Source organism: Ictalurus punctatus, chromosome 7 (genome assembly GCF_001660625.3).
Source record: "Ictalurus punctatus breed USDA103 chromosome 7, Coco_2.0, whole genome shotgun sequence".
Classification (NCBI taxonomy): domain Eukaryota; kingdom Metazoa; phylum Chordata; class Actinopteri; order Siluriformes; family Ictaluridae; genus Ictalurus; species Ictalurus punctatus.
In genome coordinates this window covers 27282600-27298980 of record NC_030422.2, presented here as the reverse complement: position 1 = coordinate 27298980, position 16381 = coordinate 27282600, and the positions used below count along the sequence as shown (strand labels likewise).

General features: G+C 39.7%; 1 protein-coding gene across 11 annotated transcripts in view; it reads left to right on the top strand.

Annotated features, from left to right (window-relative positions):
- Positions 1–16381, top strand: part of LOC108267854 (adhesion G protein-coupled receptor L2) — a 143265-nt gene that overhangs the window by 93719 nt on the left and 33165 nt on the right. For all 11 annotated transcript variants that reach the window (XM_053681549.1, XM_053681552.1, XM_053681550.1 and 8 more), the window contains 6 exons: positions 4658–4780; positions 7196–7401; positions 7529–7702; positions 13683–13892; positions 14263–14483; positions 16242–16308. In XM_053681549.1, the coding sequence (XP_053537524.1) occupies positions 4658–4780; positions 7196–7401; positions 7529–7702; positions 13683–13892; positions 14263–14483; positions 16242–16308 (1001 nt within the window). The remainder of the gene's footprint in view (positions 1–4657; positions 4781–7195; positions 7402–7528; positions 7703–13682; positions 13893–14262; positions 14484–16241; positions 16309–16381) is intronic.

The window sequence follows — 16381 nt, the reverse complement described above, 5'->3', positions numbered from 1 at the left end:
AATGATTGTTCTTCAGGATACAGTGTAGTCGGCAGGGACAGGCAAAAATACTGGATTTTGTTTGATACATTTTGTCGATTATATTTGTAATTAATTAATTAATTAATTAATGACAAATAAATGACAGTTTATTTGTGTTTAAAATGTATTTTACTTTTACGTAACTTTCTTTACTTTACCTCGCTTTACCTTTCTTCAATCTATTTGACCTTTCTTTGCTTTACTTTAAGTCTCACTACCTTTTTTACTTTGCTTACCTTTCTTTACTTTACCTTTCTTTCTTTACTTTAATTTACTTTACCTCACTTTAGCTTTCTTCAATCTATTTGACCTTTCTTTGCTTTACTTTAAGTCTCACTACCTTTTTTACTTTGCTTACCTTTCTTTACTTTACCTTTCTTTCTTTACTTTAATTTACTTTACCTCACTTTAGCTTTCTTTACTCTACTTTACCTTTCTTTACTTTACGTTACCTTACCTTTCTTTACTTTACCATTCTTTACATTATTTTTTTTTTTACTTTACCTCACTTTACTTTACCTTGCCTTACCTTCCTCTACATTACTTTAATTTTCCTTACCTTACATTTCTTTCCTTTACTTTACCTTTCTTTACATTACTTCACTTTACCCTGCTTTACTTTACTTTACCCTACCTTACCTTTATTTTTTAGTTTATTTTACCTTACCTTTCTTTACTTTACATTATTTTACCTTACCTTTCTTTACTTTACATTATTTTACCTTACCTTTCTTTACTTTACATTATTTTACCTTACCTTTCTTTACTTTACATTATTTTACCTTACCTTTCTTTACTTTACATTATTTTACCTTACCTTTCTTTACTTTACATTATTTTACTTTACCTTTCTTTACTTTACATTATTTTACTTTACCTTTCTTTACTTTAATTTACTTTTACCTTACCTTTCTTTACATTATTTTTACCTTACCTTTCTTTACTTTACATTATTTTACTTTACCTTTCTTTACTTTAATTTACTTTACCTTACTTTTCTTTACTTTGCACTATTTTCTTTACCCTTCTTTACTTTACCTTAACTTTCTTTACTTTACATTATTTTACTTTACCTTTCTTTACTTTAATTTACTTTAACTCATCTTTCTTTACTTCACATTATTTTATTCGACCTTTCTTTACTTTACTTTAACTTATCTTACCTCTCTTTACTTTTCTTTGTTTTACTTTACTCTGAAGCAATTTGAAGCAGCAAAGCAGTTTTATAATGTAAACGACACGAGTTATTACTCCGACAAGCTTTTTTTCCTTTTTTCCTTTTAATAATAATCGCCACAATCCAAATCTGAAACCATCATACAACCGTTTTATTCATGAAGTTCTAACTACTTTCAGTAGTCAGTCATTCATCTGTGCTGGCCACGAGGAGTCTGGAACCTGATAGTAGCTGGGTTTTTTTTTTCATTCAGACGACGCGAGGACGAGGTATGAAAAAGATTCCGCTGATCCTCTGTGTTTGATTCCTATGCCAGCAGACTTTATTAGCATCGCATTCATATCGGTCAGCTTTATGGGCTCGGGCTTCGTTTCTTTTTTTCCTCCAGCTTGTCGTGGCTCTGCTTTTAACCTCTCCTCAATGGCCTTCCACCTTTTTACATTTCAGAGCTGAAACTCTCGTCCCCTTCTGCTCGGAGCGTCTACAGCTGCTTTCCCTCGGTTTCACTTGCCTCTTTTTGAGCTCAAATATTAAAGGAAGCATGGGGCTGGTGAATATCAGGATTTCAAAAGCAGACATGGGCGCTATTTGGAAGGCAGATTTGAGAAAGAGACACTGTCCTCTCATGTAACCTAGAAGCACAGAAGTCAAAAAGTAAAGGAAAAGAAGATTTTTTAATAATAATAATAATAATAATAATAATAATAATAATAATAATAATAATACTAATAATAACCTCATTATTTCTTATTGTTGACCAGTTTAGTTACTTGCTGGTTTTTAATTTTGAGTGTATTAATATTTTTGTTTTGTAGCTTTACATCAATGATCTCAGCATTTCTCAATCATCTACCTGTTTATTTAATTACTTGATTTTAATTTAAAGTTTTTTTTGCTTTGGTTTGTTTGTTTGTTGTTGTTGTTTTTACATTAACAACCTCAGCATGTCTGTCCATTTATTTATTTTTTTTTTTTGCTATATTCAATTTATTTATTTGTTTGTTTGTTTGTTTATTTATGAGTTAGTTAGTTAGTTAGTTAGTTAGTTGTATTTTTAAATCACGAACCTTAGTATTTCTAAATTATCTACAAGTTTATTTATTTTCTCGGTGAATTTTATATATTTATTTATTTATTTGTTTATTTGTTTATTTATTTTTACTTAGGTTTAAAAAAAAAAAAAAAAAAAAAAACCTCAGCATCTACCTATTTATTTGATTTTACCTGTTTACCTATTGATTTTTATTTTGGCGTGTTTTTTTTTCTTTTTTTGTTTTTTTTTTGTTTTTTTTTTGGAGAAAACCTCAGCATTTCTCAATCATCTTCCTATCTATTTATTTATTTGTCCCATTTTAAATTTGAGTTTTTTTTTATTTTATTTTTTTACATTCATAACCTCAGCAGTTTTTAATCATCCTCCTCTTCATTATTTATCCGTGTGCTTTATTTACTTATCTATTTTTAGCTGTTTTTGCCCTCATTCCAGAATGCCCTTCGTGAGCATACGCTGATTTTATAGTATCCTGACAAAATCTGCACGGCAAACAGTATAAACAATAATTAAGCTTTAAAGAAGACACGATGCTTTAACAACAAAAATTGTGGCTGCTTGAGCAGAAAAAAACACTTCTTAAACAATATAACTGCTTTATTTTTAACTCTCTGTCTTTTAATAACTACGTCCCTGTTTTGGCAAGTGTTGAAAACAGTATTAATTTAGTTTTCGCACTAGTGTTGTTTTTTCTCTCTCTCTCTCTCTCTCTCCCCCGGCTGCAGACGCACCTCGCTCGCCCCTGTTTCAGTCTGTCCTTGCTTTCAGAGACGTAAGATGTGGTTAGCGATGCAGCCCAGTGCCTGCCGGCTCCACGGCTGACAGAAAGTGCCCTGGAGCATATTAGGGAAACTTTTTTTTTGCCACTCCGTCTCCGTCTCTCACCGGTAATTAGCATAATTTAACTCAACCGCAACACAAGGCAACTGCTCGAGGGCTGAAGGAAATAGATGGAGTGGATACGTGCTGCCGGAAGTAAAGGAAGAAAGACAGATGGACCAAAAAAGGTCCCTTATTTCCAAGTGTCAGAAATACAAGTTGAAGAGAGAGAGAGAGAGAGAGGGAGTTAAGGGAGTTTGCGCTAATACTGACGCCTGACCTCGCTGTATTTTCACACATCAAAGCGAGCTCAGAGCAAAGTCTGAATGGATTCGGAGCTGCGCTCCTTCGGGGCCCTAAAGGCGCAGCTGAAGACACAAACCTATCAGCAGTCACAGGAGGAATCACAGTAAAAGTCTAGTGATAGGTTTGATCCTGGCTATACTTGACATTCACACACTGTGTACTCTGGTGTACTTTGTGTATGCTTTTTTTTTTTTTTTTTTTTTTTTTTTTTTTGTTCAGTGGTTCCACTCCCAAGATAGGTAAACGCTCCATATCTTTCTTTTCAGCAGCACACAATGCGGGGATTATAAAACGGGTCAGCGGCCGTCGTTCCAGAGCCTCGTTTTTACCGCAAAGTGGCATAAACAGATCATTTTTGTTACCTTTATTGTGACATTTTCCTTCCAGTCATGAGCTTTGCGAAGTGAAGTGAAGTGATAGCTCAGGTTTGTACAGAAGCTACCGATTAAATCGAGCTTAAAGGACCTGGTTCATGGCAGAGCTTATATGTGCAAATTTTTGTTGTTGTTGTTGTTGTTGTTGTTTTTTTCTTCAATAGAGCTGTGGAACCATGCAGAAAGTGAAAATCACGCCTAATCTTTAGCCACATTTTTATACTATATAGGGGAATGGATTTTAACCTCAAACCATGTGTTATTCCTTATGGAGCAGAAATACGGTGTAAAAAAAAACTATGTAGTATATTTAATATATCATGCACTGTAGGCTCAGTACATTTCCCCTTAATGTATTTGAAATATATTGTTACACATAAAAGTATATGGATGTGCAGTGCAGTATATTAGATTGGACACTAGAAAGTGATATGTTGCAGCAGACTCGGGAAATCTCGTTGTCTTGGGATTGTTTTTTAAAAAAAAAAATTTTTCATCTCTTCCAAATCTGTCTGTCCTTAGATGCGAGTTTTGTAGGGGCTTCCCTTTGCCATAGATAAGTTAAGTTCCGTTGAAGCTGGAAAAATTCTATTTAAAAATATATATATTGCACTTTTGGTATGCAGAGTGAGGTGTAACACTTATAGCACAAATATCGAGAACTGAAGTGTCAGTTAAAATGATACTGCTGTAACTTTTATTACCAGCAATTCTAAATAAATAAATAAACGACGCGTTATGCGCTGTTTTCTCCGGCTTAGTCAATTATAGAAGTATAGAATTTTTTTTTTTTATATTTATACGATTCAAAAATTTTTTTTCTTTCCAATGTATGCAATATTTATACGGATATAAACTTTTTTCCTGTAATGGTAATGCCTGTCTGTCTTGTTTTTCCCTTTCCTGCAGTGTTGGATGTGTACGTGTTGAGCACAGAAGGCCACGTTCAGGATTTCAAGTTTCCTCAGACAAGCAAAGGAGGCGCCACTATCCAGCTCCCGGCCAACACGGTCAAATTGAACAGCAAGAATGGTGAGTGAAACAGAATTGAGCCGTGGCTCCGTTTCAGACGCTTAAAGCTCCAGAGAACCCCAGACTGTGATTACTTTCTAATTAGGTTCATGTTGGTCTTGTGGGACACAGCGTGCGTCACAAAGTCTAAACAAATAGTAAAGTTTTCCCCAAATGTTTAATCTTGCAGAGTTTGCGTGTTCTCCCTGTGCTTTGGGGGTTTCCTCCGGGTACTCCGGTTTCCTCCCCCAGTCCAAAAACATGCATTGTAGAGACTGACTGGCTTTTCCAGCTTGTCCGTAGTGTGTGAGTATGTGTGCAGTTGTGCCCTGTGATGTGTTGGCACTCCGTTCCAGGGTGTCCCCCGCCTCGTGCCCCGAGTCCCTAGGGATAGGCTCCAGGCTTCCTGCGACCCTGTGTGGGTTAAGTAGTACAGAAAATGAATTGATGGATGTGTTAATGTAAAAACAGTCTGTTATTGTCTGTTCAAAATAACAAACAACCTAGCAAGTGAAAGCTAACCTAGCTAAAACGTAGTCTGTTGTGATTGGGTGGGTTTGTACATGTACAGGTGAACAGTCTTGATTCTTGCTGTTTAGGCCTTTAGGTTCATCCCCAGTCATTAGAGTTAAGTTCCACTTAAGCGATGTATCAGGCTAGGAGTCTCAAACAGAGCATGTCAATCAAAAGTGTTTATTAGTATCCTAGGACACACCCACCTGGGCTGTTTTCAAATCCGTCTAATCAGCAAGTTGAACTGGTTCTCGAGCCGTCTGGGAAATCCTGATGGATGTCACTGACTGAATTCTGGCAAACATCCAAAAAAAAAAGGCGAATTTCTGTCTTTCACCCCAAGTTTAGGAAACCATAAATATATTACACCAAATCGATGTGGAAATGTTTTCCTTTGCTTTTTTTTTTTTTTTTAATCTTGCCTCAGCATCTTCCTTCAAAGATCATGTTGTATAAGGATTTGCTCAGACACTGAATCTCACGCTTTGATCAAGTTGTTGGATAGCTACATGACACAGCAAAACAGAGATGTGAAAATGTCAACAACAAAAGCAAATTTTTTACCAGAACATCAGCCAAAATTCCATTTCAACTTTGCTAGAATTTTCCTAGACCACTCATACAAACTACTTCATGAGATGTACAAGGCCCTTCAAATTGCGACAGCTGGTGTAACATGAGCCACAGATCTTTGGATTTGTGTTGTCACACAAAGTAGAGATTATGTATTGGCCTTTGTTTGTTTGTTTGTTTTGGGAACAACGTCCTCAAGAACCAAGGCTCTACAGCGCCGAGTGAAATTTCATACCCGGATAAACCATGACAAACGGGTTAGGTTGTCCAAACCTTGACAGGGTGTGAGGGCTAGGCTGCTAAATCAACTCGACGAAAGTAAAACCGGGTCCCATCCCTTCCTCAAGACTGTAATTTAAGACTGTAATCCTCCAGTGTGCGTGGTGTAATGAAGAATTAAAAACTGATTATAATCCTACCGGTGCAAAGACCTCACAGCACTCGGGGATCATGTGTATCGTCACTGAGACCTGCTGTGTGATGGTATACTGATATCACAATAGACCATCATGAGGAAGTCTAAAATAATTATAGCGTCAGCATCATTTCCAGTCACATCTCATGAAATATGGAATCTTTCAGTCAGTCTGTAATACAGATTTAAAGAGAAGTGATATTATACCGCAATATAAAATTGTCATATAATACTATAATATACAAAATAAACTCTGAGACTGATTGGTCAGAAGATTGTTGTTGATTAGTTTTCTGTAATAGCAACTTGGGCAGTAGTTCATATCACAGGTCCATATTAGATATTAATGCACTTGTTCTAATACATTATTGTGTCTATAGTAACAACTAATCCACAGGACCTCAATGGTGGACGCGTCACTTAATCTGAGACTAGCAATCGATAGATTAAAACTGTGCCGCTATTTAACAAAGAACAATGCACAAGGATTGCTCTAAGGAGACGTTTATGGAAGGAGTCTCCAGTGTCGGTGCTTTGTAACAGCCAGTAAGTTTTCCGCCATGGGAAAGTCTTCGGTCTTGCATATTCTGGTTTCCTGGTAACATGACAAGCTAGTTATAATATAAGCAATAACAGGAACTAGCTTGGACATTCCACAACATTAAATGAAACTAAAAAATATGATGCGCCCTTCTTTAGTTGATACAGAATCGCAAATTGCTGTCGTATAAGAGGTAAAAAAAAAACATCACGGGGTGATGTTATTGGAAAATAATCAGGTTCAGGGTGGTATCTGTAACTACGCTTTATATCACACCAGCCCATCATTATTTTCCCCCTAAGCACACCCCCTGACGTGTTTTATTCTTTACATGACCTGCATTGGATTTACCCATCATCTCCTAGAGCCGTAATGAACTCTTCCTGGAATACAGGTGTTGCAAAGCTGGTCTTTGTGCTGTACAAACACCTTGGGCGCTTTTTGACCATGGAGAACGCCACCCTCAGGCTGGTGAGTGAAGGAGGAGTGAGGAACCACACACTCACCGTCAACTCCCACATCCTGTCTGCATCCATCAACAAAGAGTCCAGTCGCATCTTTGTCTCTGAGCCTGTCGTCTTCACACTCGAACACCTTGATGTAAGTACAGAACGGTGTAGGTAGACTTTATAGTTAAGGCCAATGTAGGACACATGATAGGAAGTATTTCACTGTGCTGTACCAAGCCATACTCATCATTGATTGTGATCTTCTGGTTGCTTTTCAGACCGAGAATTACTTCAACCCAAACTGTTCGTTTTGGAACTACTCAGAGAGAAGCATGATGGGATACTGGTCCACTCAGGGATGCAAGCTCCTGGGGACAAATAAGACCCACACCACCTGCTCGTGCAGTCACCTCACCAACTTCGCCATCCTCATGGCCCACCGAGGACATGTGGTGAGGGAACACTCGCATGGCTTTGCCACCTCAGCTCTTGCACATGCTGCCTAGCAGATAACTGCTCTTACCTGTAATTTTACTAGAGAGGTGTTTTTGGATAGTTAAGGGTTCTTTGGTTTCTAAAAATGGTTCTATTGGAACCTTATCTGAAAGGAAAACCCTCCATTGTAAGGTTCTCTAAATGAAATCTTTAAGGGTTTTCCCAAGTGAAACAAATCAAAGAAAGGGTTCTAATTGGAACTTTTTTTTTTTTTTTAAATAAGAGAGTAGTTCCTTTAAGTTAGCCCTTTTTTCCAGTGTCCTGGAACCTGCACTGGTGTTGGAACTTGGTTTGAGCCAGAGAACTGCCCCACAATTTGGCTAATGTGATGGCCATATGGCCAAAAGTTAATGGTGTACCTCCCAGTGCCTGGTGGTCTAGAGTGTACCTCATGAGGTTTCTTATGAGTTCTTTTTATAGTTAAGGCTTCCTAAAGGGATTCGATTTGGAACCTTGTCTGATAGAAAAGACAGAACCCTGTCTGTTACACATAAAACCTTTCTCCAGAGGGACAACCTTAAGAAAATAGTCAAGGGCTGGTTCTCAGACTAAAACACTGACGACCATTTTCCCGCCTGGAGCCTGTGCTTGTGATGGAACTAGGTCTAGGCTGGAGAACCGCTCCACTTTTTGGCTAGTATGATAGCCAAATGATAACCCAGGGCTGATGTTGCCAGAGACCCTGGACACTAGCGTATATGCGCTTAGGAAAAATGGTTCTGAAAAGATTCTGTACAGACACTTTGCCCCAGATGGACCACAAGAACAATGAACCTTCTAAATTTCTAGGGTCAGATCATGACCTTAGTATTATAAGGTTCTATCCATGACGAAAATGAATGAGAAATAGAACCTCATGAATGCTTACCTTGAGTATTAATAAAATAATCTACCAGTTAATATGGATGAACATGCATGCAGTTTTAGACTAAACATGGTTTTAGTGATCATCTACATAGCTAACCAAAGATGCCCATAGCTAATAACGACATTGTAAACACGCACCATAAGGAGAGTGTTTGCATCTTCCGTCTTCAAACAAACGGCATTTAAACTCATGTAAACATCTTTAGATTAGACGTTGGTTCTGGCACCCGCCTCATGTCTGTGGTAAAACCTTGTGATTGATGCAACAGGCTCGGTGATTAAACTGGAGGCAGATGCTAACAGTCTGACTATCACAAAATGAAATGAGGGATGGAAGGCATTAAAACCTCATTGCTGTCAAGAGTACAAGTGCCACATCTGATGCAGGAGTAGGAAACCTGCTGCAGGATTATACTCGTGTTTACGGCTTGTGGCTAAAATCCAGTTAGGACACATGTTCCTACAGCACATGAGAATCGTGCAGAGCGGCAATTTGCGTCGCCATTGAGCACAGCCCTGAGGACTCTAAGTGCACTGGGGACCATATTTCAATGAGCAGTAGAATTAGAGCAGGATTACAAGTTTAATAGCATAAGCAGCTAGCATTTAACCGGTAATAAATGTGGAAACATGGGGTTTGTGGTGAAGATAATTACAGGTCTTGCCCCATGAACTTTACCCCATCCATACTGTAGCTTGATGCTAGCTGTAACGTCAACCATGGTAATAATCCGTTCGGAGGCATCGGGAGTCAAGTCACAAATTTAATCATAAGTAAAAAACTGATACGGGGATTTTTCCTTAGTTTGAATTACTCGAATGGAATTAGCTCTGAGAAATGATTAACTCAGAACACATTATCCTGGACCTTACTTCAGATGCTTTGAAAGTTTCATACAGGAATCATTTTCTTTTCCAGTATTGTCTTCATCTTTCCTTTGTACTAGTCTTTTAACTGATAATATTTATTTGATTAGACAGCATAGGGTACTGATTAGCTAAATGATTTATTCATGCATAGCACAGCGCTCATTTGCAATGTTCTAGCAAGATGACCTTTTCAGCCTTCAAAGAAAGCCAGACAAATCTTTGGTGGTCATAGTGGGTAGTTTCATCCTGTCATGGTAAATGACCATCAGTGATGGCAAATGATTGTAAATGACTGAAAACAGCAGCCCATGCTGTCATGCTAAATTATCATCATCGTTGAGCCTTAGCAGAGAAAGTGGGTGTTGGCGGCAATCGAGTGGCTCGTGGGTCTTTGACAGCGATGGTTTGGAAGGTAAGCATTAACAGCGAAGCGGGTGGAATGTTGGCGCTGACATTAAAGATGATGGTGCATAATGTAAGTGCTAATGTCAATATGGTGGTATGTAGGTGTTAGCTTGAAGGCACAGGAATGTGAGAGGCGTGGGGGAGTGTGAGAGTTTGTAGCAAGAGTGCTGTCAGTACAAGCGTTAGCATCAGATCTGTGAATGTAAGTGAATTGTTAGCAGTGACAGGGAGCAGTGAAGAAGCAGGATCTGTGAGTGTGAGCAAGAACAGAGTGGGTGCTTGTTGACACTGAGTTCAATGAGAAAGCAGGTTATCATACTTGCAGGTTGAACGAGGGGGTTTATGTCTCTACTGGGTAAAACCATCAAAGACCTTTTATACAGTTCCCCCTTTTTAAATAAAATGAGCATGTTTAAGTTCGGGTTGCCAAATCCTTTGCAAACAATAACTGTCTAAAGGTGGATAAATCCTTCATATTCATTAGCTATGCCACTATTACCTTAGCTACTGTTTTGGCGGCCGAGTAATTTTACAGACTCAAAAGTGGAATTAGGCAAAAATATTGTATGGATAAATGCATGTACAGACATTTTAACTGAACATTTCTTAAGTCAGATGATGAAGCAGTATCTTAAGAACAAGGATATCGTTGTAGCTAGAAAGGGATAAAAAAAATAATAAATGTTAGTCGCTAGCAAAGATAATTACTTTAGCAAACCAGTGAGGTAAATAGTGTTATAGTTAGTAAACTAGACCAGCAAACTAACAAGTAATACATTTGTTAGATATTGAGCAAAGGTAACTAGCCTAGCAAACTAGCAAGTAGTATATTAATGTTCTAAAGATATTGAGCAAAGATAACTAGAAGAGCAAACTAGCAAGTTATATATGTATGTTAGATATTCAGCAAAGATAACTATCCTAGCAAACTAGCAAGTAGTATATTGACGTTCTAAAGATATTGAGCAAAGATAACTAGCCTAGCAAACTAGCAAGTAGTATATTGACGTTCTAAAGATATTGAGCAAAGATAACTAGCCTAGCAAACTAGCAAGTTATATATGTATGTTAGATATTCAGCAAAGATAACTAGCCTAGCAAACTAGCAAGTAGTATATTGACGTTCTAAAGATATTGAGCAAAGATAACTAGCCTAGCAAACTAGCAAGTTATATATGTATGTTAGATATTCAGCAAAGATAACTAGACTAGCAAACTAGCAAGTTATATATGTATGTTAGATATTCAGCAAAGATAACTAGACTAGCAAACTAGCAAGTAGTATATTTATGTTCTAAAGATATTGAGCAAAGATAACTAGCCTAGCAAACTAGCAAATAAAATGTTTGTTAGATATTGAGGAACGATAACTAGGCTTGCATCTCTATGTTAGCTAGCGAGGCAAATAAGTTATGTACTGTACTGTTAGACAGATAACAAAGTTAGCAAGCTAGCAAGCAGAATATTTCATGTAATGTTAGACAGCTAGCAACGGTAACTCGGCTATGAAAAGATAATATAATGTAATCGAAAAACATGCATTATGAACTTGTAAGTGTTTTCAGATTGGATTAAATATTTTTTATCCGACCATATCACACTACAAATGAATCTATGAAACAGCTGAAGTGATTAACTGTATAAATTGAAGAAGTATTTTTTTTTCTCTCTAGTTGATGGTTAGGAGGTAAATATGCTTGTGAGCAGACTACCATATCAACAACCTACTGAGTCACTTATCTACTGATGAATAAAAAGACAAACAGAAAACATAGCCGAGGGACATAATCAGCTTGTCCAGAGCACCTGCGCTACTGCATCATTCACCCCTGCTGTCTAATGTCTGTGAGTCATAGGTGTTAGCAATAGCTGGGCTTTAAAAGCCCTGCTAGCCCTTTCATAAAAGCCACCCCTGGTGTATAAGAGCTAGTCTTTTTAATGGCTTACACTATATACTTTATTCCAACACTTTGGTATCAGTATACATCATCACTATTACAGAAACACTTTTTAAAGCTATGGATACATCCTCAGTAGCTATACTGTAGTAACAATTAGCTGATTGGACATACATTTTCCCCTAAAGTTTTAGTTTCTCTACGTTTGTTTCTTACATAAGTTAGATTTGTAGATGTTTAATAAAAAGGATTGTTGATGTGATTGCTTTTCACCAGCGTTTGAAATGTGAAACCATTGATTTATCATTTCAGATCAAGACTGTGACGTTAAAGAAACCATTAGCGGTGATGTTCGCTAGACTTGAACTACTGTAGACTAGCAAACTAGCAAGCAAAATAAATGTATGTTAAATAGCTAGGCAAAGATAATGTTATGTTAGGTAGGCAGCAAGGAAAACTAAGATTATCAAGGAATATAATGCCGAGTCATGTTAGACAGCTAGCAAAGTTAACTGGGTTAGCAAGCTAGAAAAGAAAAGAAATCCGTGGCTGTAAATGAAGTCGTATCTCTCTTTGTATCCGTATTTGGATGTAAATCGAAGTGGGCGTGGCTTAAATGTGGCCATGTGCTGCGTGCGTCCCAGTTCGCCGGCACTAAAAGTATGTACTCTTTGTGAAGAAAAAAAAAAAACAAACTTTTGAAACCGTTGTTGCCTAGTTACGCCCGCTGTCACCGTAAACAAACTCCTCGTTGCATTTCAGCTTTTCTTCATTCATTTTCCTTATATAGTTCGTACGATATCATTTCATTTACCGTTCCCTTGATTTACTTTTCCACGTTTTCATTTACACCTCTCTATACTGCGTCCCCCACGTTACACTCCTCCGCCATGATCGCAGGTTGAATTCGCCGAAGCAAACCATCACAGAACTCCTCCTCCGGCCCTCGCGCAAGGAGTCGTGCGCGATATTAGCTGAAAAAAAGCGTCCACGGCTCCACACTTCGAAAATCTACCAGAAATAGTAGACCATCCGGGTACCCTTGGGATACTGATTTCAACATACTACCATTTGGGACGAGTCCATTCTAATCTTGGGTACTATTTAGGACAGATAGTAAGCGAGTTGGGATGCAGCAGTGGTCTTTGAAATCTGGCTCTGACAGTTCCTCAACCTCAGCTACATCATTAAACTTCATAATTGGTCTCAAATGGTGCGTGAGACTGTGTTTTTTTTTTTTTTTTTTTTTTAAATCCTGCTCGCGCCGTTATTATTTTTAGCTTGTACCTGCACACAGTATTTTAGAATGGATTAAGGGGCGGCTGTGGCTCTGGTAGTAGAGCGGGTTGTGCACTAATCGTAGGGTTGGCGGTTCGATTCCCGGCCCACGTGACTCTATATACCGAAGTGTCCTTGGGCAAGACACTGAACCCCAAGTTGCTCCCGATGGCAAGTTAGCGCCTTGCATGGCAGCTCTGCTACCATTGGTGTGTGTGTGTGTGTGTGAATGGTTGAATGAGAACCAGTGTAAAGCACTCTGGGAAAAAAGCGCTATATAAGTTCAAACCTTTTACCATTAAAGTTTCCCATGATATAAACCAGTGGTCACCAGTCCTGTTCCTGGAGATCTACCTTCCTGAAGACTTTAGCTCCAACCACAATCATGCCCACCTGACCATCTAATCATTTCAGAAAACAGATTTTGGTTGGAGATGAAACCTGCAGGAACTTAGATCTCAAAGAAGAGAGTTGGTGAGCACTTGTATAAACAAGCTCGTAGCCTCATTTAAATCGCCACGACCCTGCGCAGGAAGTGAGTAAGGAAGTGGTAGCTTTAGCGTACGCTTTCGATTCTGTGAAGGTAAAGAAAGCATGACGTGCTGTTTTGTTGTCGCAGGGTGACGGAAGCGTCCACGATTTTCTTCTGAGCGTGATCACGCGCATGGGCATGGCCGTGTCGCTTGTCTGCCTGGCCATCAGCATCTTCACCTTCTGCTTCTTCCGCGGCCTGCAGAGCGACCGCAACACCATCCACAAGAACCTGTGCATCAACCTCTTCATCGCCGAGCTCTTCTTCCTCGTAGGATTCAACATGACCGAACCTCCGGTACGCAAACATACTCATGAATGTGGTGAGATCCTTTCAAACAACCAGCAAAAAAATAAATATTAGGATTAGTTGAGGGTAGGATTTGGGGAGATAAGCGAGGTATGCGGTGGATAATGTTGAATATGTCAGGGAACGTTTATACACTGCGCAGTGATGGAGTTGAGAAGGTCAAACCGTCGCGGTCCAGCTACGTAATCTGCGTTGTTAATCACACTACATTCATACCGAAAACAATTTCCAAACAGAAACTCAGTCGGATGGATCGCTGTTATGATTTACACATCCGTCTCCGTGGTAACCGCCTGATGTTTCCTGCAAACAGTGTTCCCCTTGTCATTTTCTGTATATTCTCTTTATCATCTCTCAGATCGTGTGCTCGGTTGTAGCCGGGATTCTTCATTTCTTTTTCCTGGCTGCGTTCACTTGGATGTGTCTGGAAGGCGTGCAGCTGTATGTCATGCTCGTCGAGGTCTTCGAGAGCGAGTTCTCGCGCCGGAAGTACTATTACGCAGCCGGATACCTCTTCCCAGCCGTAGTGGTCGCCATCTCGGCGGCCATCGACTACAGGAGCTACGGGACCAAGAGAGCGTGAGTGACCTTTAGCTTTCATTTTCCCTCTCGGCTAGTTTGTGTTTTGGTCGCCTATCAATTTTTTATTGTTAGTTTTTGTTGTTGCGATTGAGGGACGTGCAGTTAGAGCACGGATCCAGCTGGATCCGGTTTAGAATTTTTTATTTTGTGTCACATTTTTATAAGGGCACCGGTGTAAAATCTGAGAAGAGTTCTCTCGCTCTCTCTCTCTCTCTCTCTCTCATTCTCTCTTCCACTCTCTCTTTCTCTCTCTCTCACTCTCACGCTCTCTCTCTCATTCTCTCTCTCACTCTCACGCTCTCTCATTCTCTCTCTCACTCTTACGCTCTCTCTCTCTCATTCTCTCTCTCACTCTCTCTCTCTCATTCTCTCTCTCACTCTCACGCTCTCTCTCATTCTCTCTCTCACTGTCCCTCTCTCTCATTCTCTCTCTCTCTCTCTCACTCTCGCTCTCTCTCTCTCATTCTCTCTCTCACTCTCTCATTCTCTCTCTCACGTTCTCTCACGCTCTCATTCTCTCTCATGCTCTCTCTCACTCTCTCTTTCTCTCACTCTCTCTCTCTTTCTCTCACTCTCTCGCTCACTTTCTCGCTCACGCTCTCTCTCTCTCTATCTCAGTCTCTCTCTCTCTCACTACATCTCACTCTCTCACTCTCACTATCTCTCAGTCTCTCTCTCTCTCTCTCACACTCTCTCTCTCTCTCTCACTACATCTCACTCTCTCACTCTCACTATCTCTCACTCTCTCACACACACTCTCTCTCTATCTCAGTCTCTCTCTCTCTCACTACATCTCACTCTCTCACTATCTCTCACTCTCTCACACACACTCTCTCTCTATCTCAGTCTCTCTCTCTCTCACTACATCTCACTCTCTCACTCTCACTACCTCGCAGTCTCTCTCTCTCTCACACACTCTCTCTCTCTCTCTCTCACTACATCTCACTCTCTCACTCTCACTATCTCGCAGTCTCTCTCTCTCTCACTCTCTCTCTCTCTCTCACACACTCTCTCTCTCTCTCTCTCACTACATCTCACTCTCTCACTCTCACTATCTCGCAGTCTCTCTCTCTCTCACTCTCTCTCTCTCTCTCACTACATCTCACTCTCTCACTCTCTCTCTCTCTCTATTTCTCACACTCTCTCTATCTCTCTCACTCTCTCTCTCTCTCACTCTTTCTCTCTCTCTCTGTCACTCTCTGTGCGCATGTACACAAGTTAACAAGACACTCAGAGCATATTTTCCCATTGCGTCCTGGCACATTTCCATTCCAGCACGGAGACACAAACTGTGACGGTAACGATGTTGCATGTCGACTCGGCCCTTTTTGGAAAAGGCGCCTGATTGAGATTTGGTTTTCGGTGTAAATTGCGTACTTTCACGTCCCCCCCAACCCCCGCATGAATCGATGTGATGCACAGTTTCGCGTCGTACCGGATTCAAAATACAGATGGCCTGTGTAATACGCACATAAATCATTCCCTACACAGTATGAATTCTTAATCAAAGCTGCATGAGCGTATTTAGGGCTCGTTCCAGACTCACATCGGACGAGCGAGACGAGAGCGGGTTTCATCTCGTCACACCTTCCGTCCGGGATTCTGATCACGCTCCGCTTTTCAGTCACTGATTACCAAATCGTTTTGTTTTGCTTTGTTTTTATCCGAGTAAATGTTAGCGAAAAGTTACCAGGACATCTGTATGCCGGTTGAATTGCATCAGTAACACCAGTTTTTGCATCTATTGTTTTGCAGCTGTTGGCTGAGAGTCGATAACCACTTCATCTGGAGCTTCATCGGCCCCGTCGCCTTCGTTATAACGGTGAGTGTTCCGAGCTGCAGAGCGCCATATGTGGCCTTCTAGCACTTTTCTGTGTACGGGATTTATAACCGTT